General features: G+C 39.1%; 3 protein-coding genes across 4 annotated transcripts; 2 read left to right on the top strand and 1 right to left on the bottom strand.

The window, feature by feature from the left end:
• The first annotated feature begins 35 nt into the window (after positions 1 to 35).
• LOC135623576 (MYB31 transcription factor31-like) lies at positions 36 to 1,108 on the top strand. The gene is made up of 2 exons (XM_065126704.1): positions 36 to 414; positions 487 to 1,108. Exons 1-2 carry the CDS (start codon positions 152 to 154, stop codon positions 812 to 814), a joined length of 591 nt encoding a protein of 196 aa, XP_064982776.1. The 5' UTR covers positions 36 to 151; the 3' UTR covers positions 815 to 1,108.
• A 3,193-nt stretch (positions 1,109 to 4,301) lies between these two features.
• Positions 4,302 to 8,233, bottom strand: LOC135623575 (leucine-rich repeat receptor-like kinase protein FLORAL ORGAN NUMBER1). Its single transcript, XM_065126702.1, has 2 exons — positions 5,444 to 8,233; positions 4,302 to 5,003 (listed from the first exon to the last, which is right to left on the bottom strand). Exons 1-2 carry the CDS (start codon positions 8,055 to 8,057, stop codon positions 4,636 to 4,638), a joined length of 2,982 nt encoding a protein of 993 aa, XP_064982774.1. The 5' UTR covers positions 8,058 to 8,233; the 3' UTR covers positions 4,302 to 4,635.
• Positions 8,234 to 17,232: 8,999 nt separating this feature from the next.
• On the top strand, positions 17,233 to 22,782 carry LOC103998828 (probable magnesium transporter NIPA6). 2 transcript variants are annotated; one of them, XM_065127368.1, is made up of 9 exons: positions 17,233 to 17,598; positions 19,446 to 19,502; positions 19,614 to 19,704; positions 19,787 to 19,947; positions 20,055 to 20,182; positions 20,308 to 20,445; positions 21,371 to 21,478; positions 21,562 to 21,679; positions 22,260 to 22,780. In XM_065127368.1, the coding sequence occupies exons 1-9, from the start codon at positions 17,475 to 17,477 to the stop codon at positions 22,349 to 22,351; spliced, it is 1,017 nt and encodes a 338-aa protein (XP_064983440.1). In that variant the 5' UTR covers positions 17,233 to 17,474; the 3' UTR covers positions 22,352 to 22,780. The 2 variants fall into 2 exon arrangements, with proteins under 2 accessions (XP_064983440.1, XP_064983439.1); XM_065127367.1 differs by lacking the exon at positions 21,371 to 21,478 and having other exon boundaries at positions 17,467 to 17,598; positions 22,260 to 22,782.
• The last annotated feature ends 1,395 nt before the right edge of the window (positions 22,783 to 24,177 follow it).

The raw sequence follows: 24,177 nt of genomic DNA, 5'->3' as shown, positions 1-24,177 counted from the left end.
TCACTATCTCCCTTCCCCAACTCCCCACCCTCCCCTTCCACACACACACCCCCCCACCCCGCGGGCCGCCCCTCCTCTTCCTCTTACACACAACACCCAAACTCTAGTTGCGGCCAAGAGGTTGCAGTCAGGAGAAGACCATCGGAGGGTCATGGGAAGGTCTCCGTGCTGCGAGAGAGCGCACACCAACAAGGGAGCGTGGACCAAGGAGGAAGACGACCGCCTCATCGCCTACATCGGAGCCCACGGCGAGGGCTGCTGGCGCTCGCTCCCCAAGGCCGCTGGTCTTCTCCGCTGCGGCAAGAGCTGCCGCCTCCGGTGGATCAACTACCTTCGGCCCGACCTCAAGCGTGGAAACTTCACCGAGGAGGAAGACGAGCTCATCATCAAGCTCCACAGCCTTCTCGGTAACAAGTAAGTGCGACTCTCCTCAGCTCTGACGCCATGCAGCGGAGGCTGACTGCCTGTTGCCTTCACATGGAACAGATGGTCTCTGATCGCCGGAAAGTTACCTGGGAGAACGGACAACGAGATCAAGAACTACTGGAACACGCACATCAGGAAGAAGCTGCTGAGCATGGGGGTGGATCCTGCCACCCACCGGCCGATCCACGACAGCGCCGCGACCATAACCGCCGTCTCCGTCGGGAGAACAGAGGAGAAGGCTGCTGGTTTTGGACGTGAGCAGGAGAGGAGCGGCGAGGAGGAGACATCGGCACGGCGGCAGCACCATCGACCACCGAAGTGTCCAGACCTCAACTTGGAGCTTTGCATAAGCCCTCCGTTCCAACAATCTCGTTTGCACCCCATCTAAGAGGAGAGCTCTGTGCTTTGTGTCAGCTGCAGCGGATCAAGGAATAAGTGGTGCAAGTACTGCAAACAGCTTAAGTCTTTGACCATTGAATCCTTGAGATGATCTGAGGAAGGAAAACAAATGGAGAGAAGATGCTGTGTCTTAAGAAGCCCTGTTGTAATCTTTCTCCATCTGGAGTACTGCTCTGTTTGTAAACCATTTCTATCTTGTAAATGCTTTAATCCGAGGGATTGCCAGTAAGCAAATGAAGACCAAAAATACAGGGAAAGAGAAATCAAACATCGTCATTGTCAAACCACTGTACTCCTCCTATATTTGGGATCTAACTAGTTAAGCAAGGGATCTTGTTGTGTCCAAATGGGGTTGCCCTGGCCCAATCCTTTGGTGCATGTGACTCTATGGATAAGAGAGAAGAGGAGAAGCTGGATGGTGAGAAGGGTAGGTGACCAAATTGAGGAGCTGAGGGAGACATCCATGTGGGAGGCTTCATCCTTGATGCTTTCATTTGTTAGCTGTGGGGAAGAGCCAACAGCTAAGAGACCTCTACCACAGACAAATACAATGTCGAAAGCACCAAAAATCCTCCATTTCTCCTCAAGGAACATGAGGTTGTCCATGTCTTTTTCTTGCTGCTTCTGTCTGGAAGGGTCCCATGAGGATCAGAAGAAACCAAGTCAGGGAGGTGAGATGTTATTTAAAAGAGAAGGAATCCTCACTGGTCTTTTGCAGGATTCCCACCCATGATAGATGGGATCATCCTCGATGGACCACCACAAGAAAGAAAGATTCACAGTGAACACTATTGTAAACAACACAGCCAGTAGAAATCCTGGTGTCTTTGTTCAGCTGGATCATGAATTCATGAAAGACAATGCTGACATCTATCTGTTGTTGTCTTAGCTTATGTCTGATTGCAACTTAGTAATAATACACTTTAATAAATTAGAGACAAGGATGAGAGTGGACCAATGATCTTTCATTGGAAGAACTCACTGACAATCTCAATAATATATATATTTTTGTACTTGTTTATCACTGATAATCTCAATAATATCTTACATGTAAATCATCTCAAAGTGATTTTTTTTTTTTGCTGACATGAAAGCTCCAGGTGACTAAGTTCATTGCAATGATTCACATGGATGATTCAGGATGACTCTCAAGACAGCAACTCCAGAGTCCCAAACTGAAAGAGCAACACAGAAGAAATTGGAAGGTCCTTTTCCCAAGCCCACCTAACTCTCACTTTGTCAACATGTTAGGTGGGATGAAGATGACTCTCACATATGTTGTCTGCAAACATCTGCTCCACAGATAACTATCTATCCTCAATTATCTTCTTTTTCAAGTATTTCTGTGTCCACTGTTCATATTATATCATTATCTCCTATAGGAAGTCCATCAAAAATTAATGCTGTGCATGCATGGCATGTTAGTAGGGCTCATATCATATTAATTTGTTCTATGGGCTAAAGTAACACTTCAACATCATGATCCCAAAATGTACCAAGTGTTTCTACTTGTTAGATCTAGCTAGCTTCATTTAAGCAAGTGCTAGATGACTTTACTGTCAAGCTAAACTGTTAACACACTGAATTATTGTCACAATATTGAGGTTAATTGTACTGTAACATTTCTGACAACCACAGCTTCTGAGGTTGTTCAGAATTCCAACATCTTTGGACCACTTTGAATTATTGTCTAAATCTTGAAAGCTCCAAGATTTCTTTTTTTAAATCCAACACATTTGACATCTTGGCTAATTTAAAAAGAAATTTTATTTTAGACTTGTGATCTACATCTACTTCAGGCATCCAAAATATTAGTCAATTGTGGAATATCTAAATTACTTGTCTTAAGTTCATGATTCAAAATCTCATCCAATAAATTTTAAATTTTAAAGATGTTTATTGGTCTAGTCGATAAAATTTTTATCGAATCATTATAAGTTTACGCGACATAAACTCTACTTACATCATTTATCTTTTAAAAAAACATGACTTTAAACTTTGATCTGAAATTTGGTATATATGATATGGTAACTTTTGTGAAATGGCATTTACCAGAGGCTAATCCCTGTGAATGAAGATTGAACAACAACACTATTAGCATACTGTTAGTAATCTACAGTATCAATCTATATGATCTGTGGCTCGTAAAAGTTGTTGGCTGTCTTATTATTGTGTGCTATAAACTGGGCCATGCTACTACAGCGTTTTAGCAAGATTGATAGAGAAAGCTGAGATCCACTCCCACATGATTTGGCTGGACTTGAGAACATGGATTGTTCACTGGATTTCTAAGCCATGAATTATTCTTCCCTGATAGCTTTCAAGATGGTAACATTAGTCTTCCACATCTTGATACAAATTATGGCTTTTGGAGTAGCTTTTTGTATACACTTCATCTTGATGCAAATGATGACTTTTGGAGTAGCCTTGAGCTTCAACATCTGTGAGTCACAAAGATGCCTTTCCATGAACTGCATATGGCAATGTTTGTCATCATGAAAAGTGGGAGCAACTCAAGAGATGCTTCTGATTTGGTGTGGTAGATTAATGGGGTGTGGATGTCATAAGCTTTCTACTTAATCTCTAATATAAACAAGGATCCCACCACTAGTGGCCACAAATGCTGCACCTAATTTAGGGTTCTTTGATAGCAGCCCTCTTTTCATATGATTCCCTGCAAACCAAATCCAATTTTGATGACATGATTATCCTTTCCCTTCAAACCAAATACAATTGTCAAGTGGTGCTCCAAAGCTTTGTTTCAATTATGCCTAATGAAACCAGAAGTTCTTCAGAAGTCCACACAACAAGTACTAATGTTACAACTCTTTGGGATTGATGAATCTTTCTTTATCATTTAGGATTGTACAAAGTGTCTTTTTAGTTGAAATTAAGAGCATTAAAATCTTCATTTTTAATCTCAAGTAAAATTTTTAAAGTCCTTTTTTATCTCTCATTACATTAGTAATACTATCTCTCCTTATCTAACCATATAACCACAGTTGTTTTTCTAACATATTCAAACCATTTTATGTGATTTTTCATTTTATTTTTAAAGTTAGAACTATGTCTAAATGTTCATAAATAAAAACTTTTTATTTCTAATTCTCTATTAACTCCTTATGTTCAACCAACCTTACATCTCCTGAATAAAAGATCTATAGATGAAACATTCCATGCATTCTTTAAATTAAATCTAACCCTTCTAATAATCAGACAAATTTTACAGTCAAAGACAGTCATCATAAGTTAAAACTTGTTGTACACTAATATGATTTAGAAGTTTGTTATGATGATAAAAAAACACTAAAGACAATTTATATAATTTATTATATATTATTTAAATAAATTCATGTTGATAGTTATCGTTGATTTAGAGTGTTTTGGATTTAGAAGGACATATAGGCCATGTTAAATTTTTGTGATAACAAATATGCTACTTTCAAACTCTGCAAGGATGAATATGTAAAAACCCATCAATAGAAATATGAATATTTTCATTTACCGAAACCCTGAATTAACATTTTCCAGCACATAAATATGCATGTAATTGTTTTATCATGCATAGCAAAATTTAAATTCATCATTCATATACACATGACTCCATAATACCATTCTAATGTCTGTCAACTTTCAAGTAGCACAATTAGTACTAGTAGTAGTAGTAGTAGTATAAGCTGAAAGCGTGTGAGTTCAACCTAAGTTGCAGCTCTGTAGCATGTAGGAAGAGGGGGAGTTATGTGCAGCAGAACAAAACCCCATGCAGTACCATATTAACAGTGAGCTTTACTGCTACCTGAGGAGGATGATTCACAGGCTGAGGAGATCGGTGGGTGGTGGCGGCGGCGGTGGTGATTTCGGATTGGAGAGCATGTGCACCACCTCCCTCATGGTGGGCCGCGCCGTGCTCTGCTCCTCCACGCAGAGCATCGCCACCTTGAACAAGTTGGTGATCAGGTCCAGCGGGGTCGACGTCAGCCTCTTGTCGGCAATCAAGAGGATGGCCGCGGAATCAGTGGTTTCGGCCGCCTCCAACACCGTCTTGCGGACCCAGCGGACGATGTCGACGCCGTCGCCGAACCCGCCCACCGGCCGCCGCCCGGTGATCAGCTCCAGGAGCACCACGCCGAAGCTGTACACGTCGCTCTTCTCGTCCACACGCAGCGTGTATGCGTACTCTATCACCAAAGTTGTAAGCAGTAGTTTTAGTTCTAACGTAAGTATCCGTGCTCTATGCCAACTAAGACAATTGAACTAAGCCAGACCAGCTGTTATCCGAGCGGCAGGGCTTCTGCCTCGCGACCCTCGGTGGATTTAGACTGGGGAAGATTACCCCTCACCATCAATCCAATCCCGTGGAAGAATGGATAGAGTCCGTACTCTGACTCGTAATAACTCCAAGTACTCTGTTGGTCCATCCTTAATAATAAGTCCAAAATCTATCATGCAGCAAGCACACACTTGTCTTCTACCTCGTTGACCTCTGCCACCCATGCTCTCACATATATCCAACCAATGGGACCCGCACCCCAATCGCCACTCACAGAGAACAACACGACAAAAAGAGGAAGAATTTACCAAATCGTGTTACTAGATGATGGTAGTTTGGTAATTTTACCTGGGGCGATGTAGCCATAGGAGCCGGCGATGGAGGAGACGCACTCAGAGGCGCCGGGATGGTGCAGGAACTTGGCGAGGCCGAAGTCGGCGACGTGCGCCTCGAAGTTGGAGTCGAGGAGGATGTTGTTGGACTTGACATCGCGGTGGAGGATGAGCGGGGAGCAGTCGTGGTGGAGGTAGCAGAGACCCCTGGCCGCCTCCGCTGCGATGCGCCACCTCGCCTCCCACCCAAGGTGCGCCCCCTTGCTCCCGTGCAGCATCTCCCCCAGGCTGCCGCCAGGCATGTACTCGTACAGCAGCAGGTTCGTCTCCCGGTTCGACACGAAGCCCAGCAGGCGCACGATGTTGCGGTGCCGGATCCGCCCCAGGGTCGTCACCTCCGCCGTGAACCCGCGATCGTGCTCCGCCCCCGCCCCCCGCCCCACCAGCCGCTTGATTGCCACCTCCGTCCCGCACGCCATGCTTCCCCGGTACACGATCCCCGCCCCACCCTTTCCGATCACGTTGTCGTCCTTCAGGCACTCCATCACGTCCTCCACCGTGAAGTCCAGCCGCTGGAACGCTGTCATCTTCCACGCCTTCGACCGCCCCTTCCTCTCCCTCCACAGCCTCCAACCCTTCGCCGCCGCAGCGGCCAGCGGCACCCCAGCCGCAGCCGCGAGCCCTGCCAGCGGTAGCGCCCTCTTCGCGTCCCACCGCCGCTGCCGCGGGTGTCCCTCGCCGGAGCTCCCGTCACCGCCGCCATCTGCGCCGCACGGGTAGCGGACATGCAGCGGCGGTCCACAGAGTCCCGGGTTCCCCACGAACCAGCTCTCGTTGAACACCAGAAACTGGCCCTGCGCCGGAATAACGCCGGCGAGGCGGTTGTATGAGAGATCGAAGATGGTGAGGCTCCGCATCCGCTGCATCTCCGGCGGGATCACGCCGGAAATCTGGTTTCTCGAGAGGTTGAGGGTGTTCAGGATCTGCAGCGCCGGGATCCGCACCGGTATCGCGCCTGTCAAGTTGTTCCGGCTGAGATCGATCATGACTAACGAAGAGCAGCGGGTGAGATCGACGGGAATGTCGCCAGAGAGGCTGTTCCCACTCAGATTGAGCTTGGACAGCTGCTTCAGCTGGCCGATCTCGGGTGGGATCGCACCGGAGATCTGATTCGAGTCGAGAGCAAGATTCTGGAGCGCGGGGAGGCTGCCGATTGCCGGTGGGATCGAGCCGGTAATCAAGTTGTTGGACAGAGCGAGCATGCCGAGCTTATTGCCAGCAATCACCGGCGGTAGATCTCCGGAGAGGAAGTTTTCGCTGAGCTCGAGCATGTCGTTCGAGGGCAGATCGAAGAGCCCGGCGGGGATCGGCCCGTTCAAGAAGTTCTTCGCGAGTCGAACCCGAGTCAGCGACTTGCACTCACCTAGCTTCTCCGGAATCGGACCGAAGAAGCCGTTCTCCATCAGAACCAGTGTCTCGAGACGCCCGCTGGCGCAGAGATCGGGGGGAATCGTCCCGGTGATCCGATTCGACGCCACGTCCAGCTTGAGGAGCCGACCGTTCCGACCCAACGATTCCGGGAGCTGCATGGTGAAGTTGTTCTCCCACAGCTCGAGAACCTCGAGATTCGGGAGTTCCGCGACGAACGGCGGGATGGCGCCCCGGATGTGGTTGCGGAAGAGGCTCAACAGCTTGAGCTCCTTCAGCTCAGCGAAGCGATCTGGTACTTCGCCCGTCAGCTCGTTGATGGAGAGGTCCAGAGATTCCAACATGCTGAGTCCGCCGAGCTCCGGCGGGATGGAGCCAGAGAGCCGGTTGATCTGGAGAAAGAGTGTGTCGAGATGCTTCAAGCTGCCGAGGCTCGCCGGAATTGGGCCGGAGAGACCGCATCCCGCCATGTCGAGCCGGACTAACGACGACAACATCCCCAACTCCGGCGGTATCCCACCCACGTACATATTGTAGTACCCGATGTACATCTCCTTCAGCTTGGAGAGCCGGCTGAGGCTGGCGGGGACTCGGCCGGTGAGGGCGTTGCCATTGAGACCGAGGTACTCGAGGTTCTTGATGTCAGAGTATTCCTTCGGGATCGTCCCGTTGAAATAGTTGCCACCGAGGTGGAGGTACCGGAGGCGCGGGGCCGCCGCCAGGCCCAGCGGGAGCCGGCCGGAGAAGTTGTTGTTGTAGGCGTCGATGACCTCCAGCGTCGGGAACCCGCCGGGTCCGACGTGGGGGAACGCGCCGCTGAAGTTGTTGTTCGAGACGTTGAGCAGGCGGAGGGAGGGGAGCGCAGCTAGCTCCATCGGGAGAGGGCCAACGACGCCGGAGCAGGACACAGTTAGGTTGACGAGGCCGCTGAGGATCCCGATCTCCGGCGGTAGCGTGCCGTTGAGCTGGACGCCAGTGAAGTTGAGCGCGACGACGCGGGAGTTTTCGTCACAGGCGACGCCGGAGAAGGAGCAGTAGTCCGCGGATGCGGGGTCCCAGTTGCCGAGGGCGGAGCTACCGGGCGCCACCAGGGCAGCCTTCAGCTTAATCAAAGCTTCGAGATCTGCATCGCCATCTGAAGTAGCCAAGAAGAAGAGGAAGGCAACGGAGAAGAGTACGAGTAGGCTCAGGTGTGCCTTCATTCTCTTCCCTCTCTTTGCTTTGGTTTGTTCTCTGTGTTTCTGCTATCCGTAGCAGACGATAAAAGGAGGGAGCATACGAGTCCGAAGGGAATAAGGCATCAGCTGGGTTGCGTTACTGGCCACGGAATCAGAAGAAAGGAGGGAGTGAGGAAAGCACCAAGGGAGATGGAGGGGGTGTGCGTGAGAGACAGAAATAGGCGAGAGAGTGGTCGCTTGCATGACTGCATCTAATGATGCGTAAGGTGACACCGGCCGTCTGCGGAGGTGACAGTACAGTGGCGCCAGGTGACGGAGCTGACGGCCGTTAGTAACAGCGAGTGAACGAACCCCTGAGTGGGGCACGTAGGCGGTTAAGCGAGACGGAGCGGGACGCCGTTACGGTGACGTTCGGCCCGTGACGGGGGGGTGTCAGGGAGTCGTGTCCACCGAGCTGTGCGAGAGAGAGAGCGAGAGTTGATGGACGTACGGGGTGGTGTCGTCTGGTCTCTGACGCGGTCTACTCTCTCACGGTACCTTTGACGGCGTGAGCTGGCTTCCGCCATGAACTGACAGACGGCATGATTTTAGCTGCTGCGCAGTTACTCGCTCCCTCCCTCTCTTTTTTTCTTTTTTATATGTTCTTTAATACTTACCTGTCTCTTTATGTGATTGCAGGTTGATGGGATCCATAGCTGGATAAGGTGAGATAGATCGAACTCGATTACATGAACGTACCTAAAAGTAAAATATCTTAATAATTATCGGAAAATATTTTTCGTATTCGGACATTATGAAAACATTATATATGAACTGATGAATTTTACAAAATAACACTTTTATCTTTTTTCTCTCTCTTTGCCTGCAGAGGATTGCATGGAGTTTGTAAACCGAGGTGGATTTGCTTTCCCTTCCCTCTTTGGTATGGGAGAAACCTGAGGGGGGTGGGGGGCCGAGCGAGATGGAGAGAGAGAAAAAAGAAGAGAAGCATCGCCTCGCTTTCTTCCATCTTTCTGATTCGCCTTTTTCTCCGGCATCGAGGACACGGGAAAAAGGCTTCCTTTCTACGTTCCTCGAGTGGGTTCTCCTCTCCACGCCACGCAAACAACCCAATCGAAACCCTTTCCACAAAAGACAAGTAGAATCGGAGTCGCCTCCCAACCCACATTGTTCCGTCTCAATAAAGAAGGGGTCAAAAAGGGATCGGGCGCGACGTTTACTCCCTCACAACGTGAGACGGCCACGGAGGATGAGAAACTCGTCGGGTGGTCTCTTCGGTGCCGGGAGAGGAAGGCGGAATCCGCCGCGGTGGGGTTGGGCAAGATAAAAACCTAACGAGCGTCGTGAGTGGCGAATTGATTCCTCCGCTGAGGACGGTGGGAATCCCCTTTTTTGGAGCAATCGGTGGATCTCCGCCCACCAACGCCTGTAGTGGTGTGTGAGATGGAAACTCTGGAATCAGGAATGCTTCACGCACGCCCCCTCGACCTACCCACGACGGTGAAACCACACGGGGCCGCGCTTGTGGGTCCGGACTCTCGCCAATCGTGAGGAAGGTAAGTGTCTTAACTTGGAAAGAGCAGTACAGATAGTTTAGAATATGTCCAGCTGGTGGGGTGACACAATAAAATAGGCAGTAATGGTCACAGAATTTATACCAGGAGGTGCAATTTATAAGCAACGAGTCCCACGGATTCCACGAGAAGACTTCGCCTGCTTGATTTCATCTCCTATAAATTTTCTGGAAAGAATCCTTACAAAACAAATGGTTTGTGCCTCAGAAATGTTGCATCCCAACAATTATTTGATCGGACATCTGTGCCGACAAGTGTCGATCGGGTGCGGCCTCGGTAGGTCAATGATTTTAAATTGAGTGACTGTAAATCATAAGTTATACTGAAAGGACTCATCGAAAGGGAGACCATATGCTGATGAGTGGGTTCCAGTAGCCATCACTCTTTTTGGTTTCATTTATCTTCTTTGCAATGGAAGGAAGAATACTCACTTTTCCTGCAAATTATTATAGAAGTGGGAATGTTTCGAGCATTCGACCAAATGTTGAGATGCTAAAGTGGTCCGTGGCAAAGTTTAGGAGGGTCAACGTCTGGAAGTAATTTGTCAATACTTTTTATTTTTTATTTTTCTTTTTTTGTCTAGTAATGGGCTTGATACATCAATATGGGCCTGAAATGGATCGATAAATGAAAAGCCCACCTTTTTTATCCATATGAGGTGGAAAGTGGGAGGAGGATGAGAAAAGGTTGATTATTGTATTAAATGATGTTTTAGGGATGGATTTCGTCGTATTATTATTGGGGGCACTTCATCATTAGATTTGATTTAGATTTTATTATCGATGAATGTTTTATGGTTAGATTTGATAGTGTTTCATGGTGAAATTCTATCGCATCATTGTCAAATGATTCTTCATAGCCAAATTCGATCATGTCATCGTTAAATGATGCTTTATGACTAAATGTAACTATATTATTTTCAAAGGATACTTTATGATCAATTTTACTCACATCATCATTTATGATGCTTTATATATGAGACTTGTCATTATGTGAGTCACGCGTGCAATTGATCATTATGATAAAAAGAGAGAATATTATTTCAAGTTTTTATGACTCATTTGAATAAGTTCTCCGACCATAACTAAAGGGAAGGTTTTAAGTAGGCTTGAGATTCTTCGGCCCGATGTCTCTAGAGAGTAGTAACATTAAGAGTGGTGCTCCATACCCCTCTTGAACCAACAAGTGCCCCCCACATAGCTCTTAGTATATGAACTATGTCGGGATGGATTCATGTGTAAATGCTTTGGTTCAAGCTCTATAATAAAGTGGCTAAGGTAAATTAGCATACAAGGCAGGTGCCTCAACTGCGAGCTCAATTGGAGGAGTCAGAACAAGGCAATGCCTCAGCAATAATGGAACTTTTGGAGCTACCACGCCAGCTTGAAGTGGAACGATGCCTTCCAACAAAGTCTGAATAGATAGGCACCATATTATTAAGTGTTACTATGTTACAATCAACAAACATCGACCTAACTCACAAGTGGAGGATCTAATCCAATGACTCCAAACTAAAAAAACTCTCATGCCATAGTATGAGTGGAAAGCTTCTTTAAGATTCACCATGTGAATCACCTGATTAAGCTTCAACGCATTTGATTATGGGTACCATGTGACAATCTCTCGAGTCGTGCATAGACTTTAGAGCTTGATCAACTAAGTCAAGTTGGTTAACAACCTAGTGAGAATCGCCGAGAAGGTCCTAAGTGAGGCAATTCTAACTATAGCTATTGAGGCTTCTATCGATGCTAGGAAGGCGAGTATTGAACTTCTCATAATGTTTGAAGTCATAGTTGTTGGGATGACATGGAAGTGGTGGAGGTCCGAGACTACTCCTGCATAAATTTGGTTGTTATCTTCCTTATCTCCTTATAAACCTTGATTATTAACTTTATTATATATTATAATATTTTTATGAATAATTTATTTGAGTGTTTAAGTCCTTCTATTGAAAAAATAGAATTATTTTGGTATATTTTAAAATAAATGATGATCAACACTTAATTTTTCATTTCATCTTGAATTTAGTTTTATATATTTTTAGAGAAATATTATAATATTTTATGTTTATTTATTATAATAATAATTAAAAAAGGAGTAATATATAAAATTAATTCAAAATTTACCAAATTAAATTATCAACTTTATTATATAACTAGATTTGGGTTAAATTAAGAAAGTTTTAACTTATTTCAATATAAACGATAATAAAAAAATTATTTTACACTTAACCTTGAATTTAGGTTAGTGCCGAGTCTCACAAACATTCAACTATAATTAGTATGCTAATAGAAGCACAAATACTATATATATATTACCCCCACTTAGTGATATAATTTATGATATCTATACTTTCAAAAATATTATTCTCAATGTCTTATGAAATATTGATTTAGTATATATAATCATTAATATTTATTTTAAGCATAACAAAACAAGCCAAGTGTATTAATGTATTTGAATATGAGATTAAGTTATAGTAGTAAATATACATATAGTGACTAGAAGTAACAATGAAATTTTAATCGATTTTAAATGAATCTAAATGCTTGAATAAGTTTGACCATGATTAACATAAGAAATATATATATGGATGATCATAAGCTACTTAGGTAGGTATATATCAAGTAATGAAAAATTAAATGAAAGATAAATGTTATGGTAAATGTTGAGATACATAAGTGAGTATGAAGGATGAGTTTAGACTAAAAATATTATCTTTATCAAATCAAATTAAACTCAATTGAGGTTATTATAATATTAAAATTATATTAATAAAATAAGAAAAAAAATGAAATGAGACATAATGGGATTGAACTCTATACATCAAGGTAACCTCTTAATTATCTCTATCTTATTTTGACCTTATCCTCTTTACCACTCTGATATCCCATGACTTTTTCTCTCATATTTTTCCTAAGGTTAGGAAATCCTAGCTCTAAAAAAGAATGAGCTAAGAAAAAATTAATTCTTCTCATGCTATATTTAGAGTTTCAGTTTTACAAATTATAAGCTAAATTTTTAACTATTTTTTAGTAACATAGACTTCGAATTAATATTTAATTTTTGAATATATTTTGTATGATTTTCTTATAGTTCTAAGGCCTTTAGTATGATCTTAATTTGAAATCAATTCATAGAGTTGTGATTATCTTAATATGAGGTACTCAAAATCCCTTATTTTCTAAGAAAAGATTTTATTTGAGCTAAATTGACCCTTTTAAGAATATAATTACACTATGTACTTTTGATATATTTTTTATAAGATTTAAAATTAAGTGAATGCTACCTCTGTATACTAAGATAAGATTTATAAGTTCAGATAGTCCTAACCCAATTTCCTACATAAATGTTCTTGATGGGAGAACATATATATATACAATGATTTTGGTACTTGGGCTCAACAACTCTTTGCAGTCAAAATGATTTCCTACGCCATCTAAAGCGAGAGTTTTGAGCCGAGAAGTGCCAAAGTTTAAGAAGAAACCGCTGTAGAAATTCTTAACAACAATGGCTAGAGGTACGCTATTTCGTTTCCGTATTAGTTTTATTGTGTTTTTATTATAATGATTTAGAAACACAAATTGGTATCAAAGATTTCTAACAGTTGGTATCATAGCCCATCTGACCTATGCCTTGATATGAAAGAGTTTTCATTTTTTATACCATGAATATGGCTTTATTTTGGTTTGTTTTTGAAACTTCTTGATTTATTTCATGTTAAAAAATAATGAGGATATAATATTTTTAATAGTTTTTAGTCAATAAAATGCTCATATTATGTATGCATATTTGGTTATATTAAATGTTTATGTATAAAAATATAGACAAATGAATTACTTATAGATAAGCATGTCTATACATCACTTTCTATACATAAGCATTGTATATTTATACATAAGCATGTAATATTTGGTTTCTTATAGATACCTCATCACTTTTTTTACAGTTCTCTAGTAGTCCATACTTGGATTACTCTAATATTGACCTAGTATCCCCACAACAAATGTAATATCATGTCTAGTACAGACTTGAGCATACATAAGGTGACAGAAGCATATGTGATATTTTTCATTGATTTCTTTTCAAGATTGTTCTTTGGGCATTGATTCAAATTGAACCTATCACCTTTTCAATATCATTTCCTACTAGCTTCCTTAGGTTTTGCATACCCTGCAAAGAGTTTGCAATATGGATTGTTGATCTAGAGTCAATCCACCAGGTGTTAATATTAATATTAACCATATTAGATTCATAACACACACGAGGTTGGTTTACCTTTCTTTTCAAGCCAGAATTTCATGCATTCCTTCTACATGTGCCCCTTTCTTTTATAAAAGAAACACTTTGCTTCTTTTTTTATATCAGCTTGGGGTGGTATTTTACCTTTTCCTTGCTGATGAGCTTTCTGATTGGTTTGATTTTTGTTAGTTTTATTTTTCTCGCGAGTGGTTACTACTAATGCACTCTCACCCAGTTCCATCACTAGCCTCTCTTCTTCTTGAATACACATGGTCATTAATTCATTGATTGACCATTTGTCCTTATATGTATTATATGAAATCTTAAAATGCCCGTATTGATGTGGAAGGGTGTTCAGAATATAGTGCACTAGGAAAGATTCTAACATATTAATCTCGAGTTTCTTAAGTTGAGCAGCAATATCTCGCATTATATTCTCACGTACACCCTTTATGTTGGTGAGTCTAACGGATGAAAATTTTATTATTAGGGTACTTGCTAGTGCCTTTTCTGAAGTGATGAATTGCTCATCAATAGCTTGTAATAAGTCTCGGACTTTTTCATGCTGCTCAACAGAACTATGTATACCAACAGTTATCTTAGTCTTAAACATCATGTTAAGCCGATTGGATCATTCTCATTGCTCATATAACGCGACATTAGTTAGAGTGCTAGTATTAGTGACTATAGGTGGTTCATCTTTGCTAATAGCATAATCAATATCCATCCACCCTAAATGAAGAAGAACTCTCTCCTTCCATATCTTATAGTTATCACCACTAAGTTTTGGAATATCATATCGAATGTCATAAAAATTAACAAGAAACTGCATAAAATCAAACATGTTTATGTCAAAATTTAAGGCTTAATAGTCTAAATTACATGTTTTACCAATGTGAAACATGCCCAAAAAATATGAATTTTGTGACATAAAAATTACCTATGTTGGTAGTTTAATTAGAAGGGTCATTTAATTTTATATGTTTCCTAGTTTTTTATAAAATTTTATAAAAATTCAAAATCATAACCTAGTGTGTATTCAAGTTAAAATTTGGTATGTATTTAGTTTGATATGTTTTCTAGTTTTCTATAAAATTTCATGGTAATTCAAGATCGTTGATCAATTAAAATAGTGAAGTAAAATTTCTTCATGCAATGGTTTAATTAATACTAACTATTTCCTTTGTTTATAGAGTGAATTATTAAAAAATTAATGATGAAATCTATATGAATTTTCAAGCTGAGTATAGTATATTTTATAAGGGATTTTATCAAAAAAATTTATGAATTATTATAAATAAATAATTTAAGAGGTGGGGTTCTTAATTAAGATATCTTATAACCCTATACGGCTCTCTAGCACACTCGATCATTAAAAAATATGATTTTTTATTAACATCTTAATTTTTTAGTTCAATTACATAAGTATAAGTTTAATTCACTATAAAATAATGATTATATAAATTATTATATTCATAATATATTTTGAAAATATGTTTCGAATAATATGATTGTTATGAGTTAGACATGAGCTAAATGTGAATGTATATATTTTATAAGTATAAAAATATATGAATTATGATAAAATTAACTTATATTTATGCATATATGATGATGTGCGGTATGAGAGTACGTGTGTTTTCTATGACATACAGTGTAGGAGTGCATAGATGTATTACAACGCGAAACATGTAGATACTATGATGTGTGGTGTAAGAGTGCACATATGTATTATAACGTATGGTGTGATAGTACATGTATATATCAAGATGTGGGTGATATGTGTATGTATATATATTATGACATGTAATATGAGAGTGCATATATATATATATATTATGACGTGTAGTATGAGAGGACACATGTATATATTATGATGTGTAATATGGGAATGTACATATATATTACGATATCTTATGGTATGAAAGTAAATATATATGTTATGATTTGGGATTCAGAAGTTTATGAATTTACTATATTTCTTATATGTACATATAAGTATTTAAATTATTTCGATATAGAATTTTACTTTTTTATTATACATATACTATTTTGTAGGATTGAGATGCCAATCGTTAAATATCTTATGTTAAGAATATTAAAATATTATATATATGACGTACTTAAATAACATTATAAAGATGTATATTAATCGAGTACTTAATTACTATAGATCCTATTTTGTAGATAAGGATATTAATATCCTATTTAAGTATTTAGTAGGAAAGTGAGCATGTGCAAGCTAATGCTAATGTAGATATGAATGATGACATATGGATATTTTATGTATATAAATTTTGAATATATTATATTTTGTTTTTTTATGAGATGTTATAATTAGATATAGGTTTCAAAACACTATGTATAGAGGGAAGCCTTGTAAATTTTATTTAATAAATTAGTATGCTTTAAGTTTTAGATTATCTATTTTTAGTTATATTTTTTATTGATAGTAATAATAAAAATTAAAATATGACATTCTACTTTAGTCATGTATGAGTGGAACTAGGAGTAGTTTTATATGAGTGGAACTAGGAGTTTTAATCTCAATTTGTGTTAATTTATTATGAAAGAATAATAATAAATAATGATGATGTATAAAATTATCACCAGAATCATAATAAATAACAAGAAATGACTTTGATAAGTCTATATTTCAATATAATATTTCTCCATAGAATTACCATGTTAATTATTATTGAACCAAAACACTATAGCTCAATTCAAAACCATGTTAATCTGAGTTTTAGTTAATTCAAATCGTCACAAATCTTAACTATTAATTTTATCCTAAGTTCTAAGATTTAATAAAATAATTTGTACGAAAATTTGATTGATGTTGATGAAAATTAGGAATCTTTTGATATATTTCAAAACATAAAATATGATAAAAATATATTATTTTCTCCTTTATCATATATTTATGTTTATATATTTAAAAGTACCGTACAATGTCAGTGGGCCCGCCTTTCCTGTTGGCGTTTTCTGCGCACCCCTCCTTTACCCTGCGTCCTCTACCTGCTCTGTTATTGGATAAATTTATGGGACCCACAGAAGGCTCCATATTCTTATTGAATTATCGAACGGGTGTTTCGTTCGAGTACATCGTTGGTGTCATCCGTCATCGCTCACGTCTGTCCCCTCCAAAACAAAACGGACACAGAATTGATAATAGGAAGGGCAAGAAAGCAAGTCCATTAAAATCTACCTAATATTTTTTACACAAATAAATACCTTGAGTTGATTGGATTCACGGCAGCCTACGATCCTCTCTGACCGGAGGCGGGCAGCAAAACGGGTATGACGGGAAGGGTAGATAATTATTTCTATCTTTTCGAAAAGGAGAAGCCAAAACCGTCTTCCCGTCGCTGTCGAGCTCCGTCTCGAGGTCGCATCGGAACAGCGAGTACCAACAAAAGCTTGAGACACGGAAGACGACGGCCTCGGCTCTTCCCTTCCCTCCGTGTTTTCATTCAAATTTGGTGGTTTGCGTGGGAGAATTCCAGCTCCAGTAGCCCTGTTTGGTTTTGGCTTCCTATTTGGTTCCAATTCCGTGGTTTTCCTTCCCGATTAGAGAACCGAAGGAACAGGAAGAGGAGATAAGAGTTGGAAGTGACCGGCGAAGATGGGGGTTTCGGACAACACGAAAGGTTTCGCCTTGGCCGTCGTCTCGAGCACCTTCATCGGATCCAGCTTTATACTGAAGAAGAAGGGGCTCAAGCGCGCCGGGAAATCCGGCACCCGCGCAGGTCAGATGAGAAATCCTAGATCTCTTCTCCCCTGCGTTTCGGATCTTTCGACTGATGGACTGTACATCTTGTTGAATGATGTGGTTTTTTTGTGTTCAGTGGCACTCAAAGATTTGATATTCAGGTGCTTGATTACGTTTTAGTAGATATAGGTTCATGTTTCTGGGAGAGATCATCAGTTTGCTTAACATTCGACGCGGTTGTTAAGACAGACCCTTCCTTTGTTATTACGATGGATTTTGCGAGATTAGGCCCATTCTCTAGTTAGATCTTAACGAGATGATCAATGTCTTTAAAAGCAAATCTAATAAATCCCAAGAACTGGCATTAGGCTTATGATTGAAACATGAGATCTTCATGGAATGTTTAAGCTAGCTTAAGCTCTAATACAACATTTGAAGAATTAAGTTCCTCTGTCCATCGTCATAGCGTAGCTACTAGCTACACTTATCTTTCAGACATGGGTTCATACTCTTTTTTCAACCAGGTTAAATGAGTTGGGTATATATGCAACTCTTTTCCACCTTTCTGGTACATTGATGGAGCTAACCGATTGGTTCTGCATGCTCGATAGTTGTAATTTCTCTAGTTCCTAGCACTAGCACTATACATTCTATTTTCGTGAATCTCCCCTCTCAACATTATTGTTTATTGACTCCTTTGATTGCCCCAAATTCCTGATATCATGCTTTAGTGCCTATATGCAATCAATATATATTTTTACCGAGAAATATGGAAATGGGGTACAATTGCATCTCCTTCAACTACCACATAAAATCTGATGTTGCTACCTATTGTATTCTATACATTTTCATTAATTAAGGTAGTTTCTATCATTTGATACAACTACATCACCTTAACATAATTTAAAAAGGATGATGGTAATATATGCTTCTTTAAGTACAAGTCTGAATAAGTTCTGAATTTTTGTGATTAAGAAGAGCTTCTACACAATCATGTCTCCTTAACCTTCTTTCTAAAATCTGAGGCTGGTATGTGATTCCTTTCGGACAAGTATGAATAATATATATATTTTGTTATGCCGAAGACCTTCCATAGAAATGATTCTCGATCAATTCAGACGGTTACTCGCTATGCCCTTATGCTTAATCTAGATATCAACTCTTTATCTAGATTTCTTTTTGTTTATGTGAGAATTTCTATAGGGTTAATCGCGGAGCCCTTATGCTTAAAGTTCAAGCATAATGGAGATCTTCGAATCTGATGACTAGTTCCTTTATAAAAAAAAAATTGGATGGTGATAGGAGTGGGTTTATTATGTGAGGGTCCTTTTTCATAAATCTACTTTATCTTGGAGTTTGGTGTTATCATTGTATTATTAATGTTATAAGGACAGCTTAGTGAGTAGTAACTATACTGTTTATTTCCTAAACTTCTGAGGTCTTTTTTATGTTTGGAATTGTGTTCCCTAGCTTACGCATATGCATCGGAAAGTCCTTGGTGATGCTTAAGTAATACATAAGCAAAACAGAAAAGTAAAACAGCATTTGCTGCTGTATTTTTGTAACATTGGCCTCCTTGACTCATTAACTTTTGTATAGGGTGAGATAAGTCTGAAGCAGTAATTTGCTTTCTCTTTTTTGCTTCGAATCTAAGACATGGTTGATCTTCCATGTCAAAATTTTGAATTCTCCATAATACATAAGATAATTATACGTGTGGTAGGCTGGTAGCTTGTTAAACGTTTATCTTTCAGTTTCACAGTTCTCATTATGATATTTCAATAGGATAATCTACTAACATATTTCAATGATTCATATATCCCCTGTATATTTAAAGTTGCTTTCAAATAGTTTTATTTGTTTATTTATTTATTCAAACTTTAGGAGTCGGCGGATATGCATATCTATTACAACCATTGTGGTGGGCTGGAATGATAACAAGTAAGCTACTTTTCTACAATCAAGGCATGCTCTTGTACAGTTTCTTAATTTCAACATTACATACTGCTAGACCAACAATGTTCTTGATGTCTGAAATTTCTTGACAAATAGTGCTTATCGGTGAAGTTGCAAACTTTGTGGCATATGTTTTTGCCCCGGCTGCTCTGGTGACCCCTCTTGGTGCATTAAGCATAATAGTCAGGTGCTGTATAAATGTGTTCCTCTGCTCTATTAAGTTCGCTATGTTTTCATTACTTATGCGATATCTTTGGTAAACTGTGCAGTTCTGTCTTGTCACACTTCATGCTGAAAGAACGCTTACAGAGAATGGGCATTTTGGGTTGCATATCCTGCATAGTTGGTTCTGTTGTTATCGTGATTCATGCACCTCGGGAACAATCTCCAAGTTCAGTGGAAGAAATATGGAAACTAGCAACTCAGCCTGGTATTAATGGAAATTAGTCCTCACTGGGCCCTTGACTATTTCAGTTGTTATTTCTTTAGTCTGATGGGAACATATTATATTTTCTCCTAACATTTGTCTCTCTGCAGGTTTTTTAATTTATGCTGCAATTACATTGTCTTTTGTACTGGTGCTTGTCTTTCACTTTGAACCCCGCTATGGACAGACAAATATATTAATTTACTTGGGCATCTGCTCTCTGATGGGCTCACTGACGGTAAAATGCTTCAAGCTCAAGAATGCAGATACTTGAATTCATTATTTTAACTATATATGCTGGAAGATATTGTCATCTATTATGTCAACTTGTGATATCCTGAATTCCATGTTTGGCCTTTACAGGTTGTTAGCATAAAAGCCATTGGAATTGCAATCAAACTCACATTTCAGGGAATAAGTCAGGTTACTTATTACCAGACATGGTTGTTTGTCACAGTTGCATTTGTTTGTGTCATCTCTCAAATGAATTATCTAAACAAGGTTGGTAGAACATAAGCTTTATTGGAAACAGTTTATCCTTTATGAAATCTCATTTAGTCATCTAACATGATTCACTTTTCACAATTATTGATAAAACTTCTCAACAATATCCCAACACTTGCAGTTTCATTCCTGTGGATGTCAAAGTTTTCATTTCAACTGTTTCTTTTCAAAAGTAAATTGGTTGTTTTTAAACTTGTGCTTGTGAGATTTGGAAAGTTTTAGTTCATATCTTCTACTTTTCTTCTTCGTTTGTGTTATGAAATAGAAGCATAAGGTTTTTTTTTTTTTTTTTCTTTTGTCACATCAGATTTTTGAATGGTTATAGTTGAATGCATGTTTTCAATCTAGCTAGTGATTTGTTAGGTGTTAGGCTTGACATACTTCTATTGCTTTATGTACCACCATGAACAGTTCTTCTTGAATGATGTTTTGCCCTTGTTGGCCAAAAAAACATTGTTAAGATGCTTCACATTTATTTGTCAATGAATAGATGAAAGGAACATGATTCCATCTTGCTGGATTCTTTGGTAACATCTTTTGGCCTATATGGATTACAATTGAATTTTTCTAGTTAAGTCTTTCCAAACAGGTGTACTTACAAGTTGTGCATCTCTCAAGTGGTTCTAGAGTTGTAAGGATCTGACACGAGGTTAAATTTTCATCGATATCCTAGACCTAGTGGTTCTTATGGTTATCATGACTTTTCAATTTGATCAGGGAATACATCACCGTATACGCAGTCTAGGTTTGCAAAGGCCGGGTAACTCTTGGATGTAATGTTCTGTGACAGAAGACAGTTGACCTGTTTTTGAGTTTCCATTAGATGCCATGCATTCTATTTTCTTTAAACATCCATAAGCAAACATTACTACAGTGAAATTTTAGGAAGTATAGCACCTTTTATGATTTGCTAAAAGCTAAGTGTTTCTTCTTCCTGGCACTTGACACTTTTAACACAGCAATCGTATCCCCAATATACTATGTTATGTTCACTAGCCTTACAATAATTGCAAGTGCAATAATGTTCAAGGTATGCACACAATCATTTTATCTATCTACATATAAAACAGTGATTGTTGGTTCTCCTTCCTAAACCCTTAACTGCATTACCAGGACTGGTCTGGACAAAACATTAGTAGTATTGCTTCTGAACTGTGCGGGTTTATAATAGTTATTTCAGGGACTCTCTTGTTGCACACAACCAGAGAACAGGAAATGGCTCCTGCCACAGGTACGAACAACACTAGGAGAATTCAATTTGATTGTGCAACCTCTGTTAGATTCATGTCAAATATCTAGAAGGAATAGGATTAGGTGTTTCTTATGTCATTTAGCTTGGTGGTCTTATCGTTGGACTTGGATCATTACCCAAGTCCTAGCATCTTGGTATGTGCATTTTGAGAGGTCTATCTAGGCATGTCTTGTGAAAGTTTATTTGGAGTCTCCAGGTCTCTTTTACAGATTTATTTAGAGGTATAATTGTCTTCCTTGACATAAAACAGTATCCAGTTGAACTTCTCTCAATAAAATCAGCCTAGCTGCTGCAGAATTCTGTGCCATTAACAGTTCAAAATTCAAAGGTCCTATCTCATCATTTTGTTACAGAACTGCCCCTTCTATCTTTTTATGGTCTGATAGAGCAAACAGAACCAACGATATGTTGTGTTATTTGGAGCTGGTCTGAAAAGCCTGTTTGAATTTTGATTTTGTTGGAGTAATTTAAGAAATATTGGTGTTTTCTTTTCAGGTGTTAACCACAAGAGAACTCTTAAAACATTCTAACCTTGCTTTGAATTGTCAATTGCACACAGCTACAATATCTTGGTATATTGGCAAGAGCACTGGTGATCATATGAAGACTATTGATGATGATCATTTTGTGATCTTGCAAAGTTCAGATTGATCAAATCCGGTGACGTATAATCTGGGTTACACTAAGGAGGTATAATCGATCTTATGTCCAGAGATATTGCGTTTGTGGAGGATCGACGCATCCTATTATTTATTGGGGTTCAAGGTAACTGCTTTGGCAGCATTTGTTGATAGGCAGGATCTGTAAGTTTGGCTTAGAAGGGGATGGAGGGTAGGTAGCCAGTAGAGTTTATTTGAAAGCCATGTTGCTCGATGGCTTCTCCGTTGAAGTTGCAATCCATGTTTTCTCTTACCTATGTAGATAAGATTTCCTTTGCATTCTAGCATTGGACTGCTTAGTCCAATTGTTGTTTGTATTTTTTGTCTATTCACTTGACCATGTAAGAACTGCGAAGTTTTGTTCCACAACACATATCCTGTCTTGAGTTATGGCATCACATGTATCGATGCAGTTCTTACACAAAAACCGTCATGTCTTGAATTGTGCCATCATATGTATCAATATAGTTTTTGTATGTGCTTGAAGAAGGGATTATCATAAGATATATTTCATAATATAATATGATGAGATAATTGATTTGTTAATTTTTTTATTAAATATGAGTTATTTATTTAAAATATTTAAATTTAAGTTAATAATAATATATTTGATCTTTATAAATCAATTTAAATTTGTATCTCTTTTTTATGTGAGATTGTATAGTATATTTTTGTATAGTTGAAGTTTCACTTAACATTAACCCCCATCAAAATTGATTGGCTCCTTTGGAAGCTCCGATTCTCTTAGTTGAGTTATCTATGACAATTGAGTTTCTAACTCTTTTTGTTTATTTGATGTGATTTTGTTTATATGCTTTTTCTTCTATGATTGAATTGTGTGTAAAGAAAATAAACAAGAAAGTTTAATGTTATGGATTTAATTGATTTTATTTAAGTCTTGTGATTTTCTTATGTGTTTGGTGTAAATGATCAATTTTTGTGAAATCTCTTATAGTCTTTTAAGAATTAAAAAAATGGTGGGTTACATAAAATGTTTAACTCGGGATTTAAATTATAAATATAGATTTTGTAAGCTCTGAACGGTTATATGATAAATGGTTTAAAGTGATTTGTTGCAACCAAAAGTCTTCATGAGTGTCCACATAATATTGTTACATAACAAAATAGTGAACCAACCATAGATACTATCATAAAGGCCAATCTAGCCATGCGCCACTTGGGTAGCTCTTAGGTGCGGTGCTAATTGACATCTGCACTATTTTATGAAGCTAAAAAATCTCGAAAATGGATACTTGGATGATTTATTTTTGGGCAGTTTATCTTTTGTGATGATTACATATAACTAATGTTTATAAACTTGAAATAACCATAAAAGTCAACCAAAATGGAGTTGTCAAATTTGTTGTAACCCTTCTATATGTTGTGCAAAGCATGAACAAAATTGAAAGACACGGGCATACATAAGCATTACATTGAGTACAATGTTTATAGCTTTATCCATGACATTCTCTCTCATTTATTCTTTTGACGCTCTCGTTAAAGCTTTTGTGGACGTCGCATCTTCTCGCTTTTACTGAATGACTAAATGGATGCCTTTTAGAACTTTAACGAGCATTGCCTTATAAATTTTAAAGTTTTCGGAGTTTTTTATTCCTAAAATTTATTTATCGATTTCTTTTCTAATTAGTGGTCACCTCCAAGTTGGTTCGCATTACTTTTGCTTTTGATTGATATTTTGTTAGGAAATGAAACAAACAGTTTACTCTCGATAATATCGCTTACTATTGGTGAGCATTTGACAATTGTTATCTTCCACTAAGTTTCTTCAAAGGGTCTTTGAACTTATATAGAACTCCT

This window comes from Musa acuminata, chromosome BXJ2-9 (assembly GCF_036884655.1).
Source record: "Musa acuminata AAA Group cultivar baxijiao chromosome BXJ2-9, Cavendish_Baxijiao_AAA, whole genome shotgun sequence".
NCBI lineage: Eukaryota > Viridiplantae > Streptophyta > Magnoliopsida > Zingiberales > Musaceae > Musa > Musa acuminata.
This window is presented reverse-complemented; position numbering and strand designations above follow the sequence as displayed.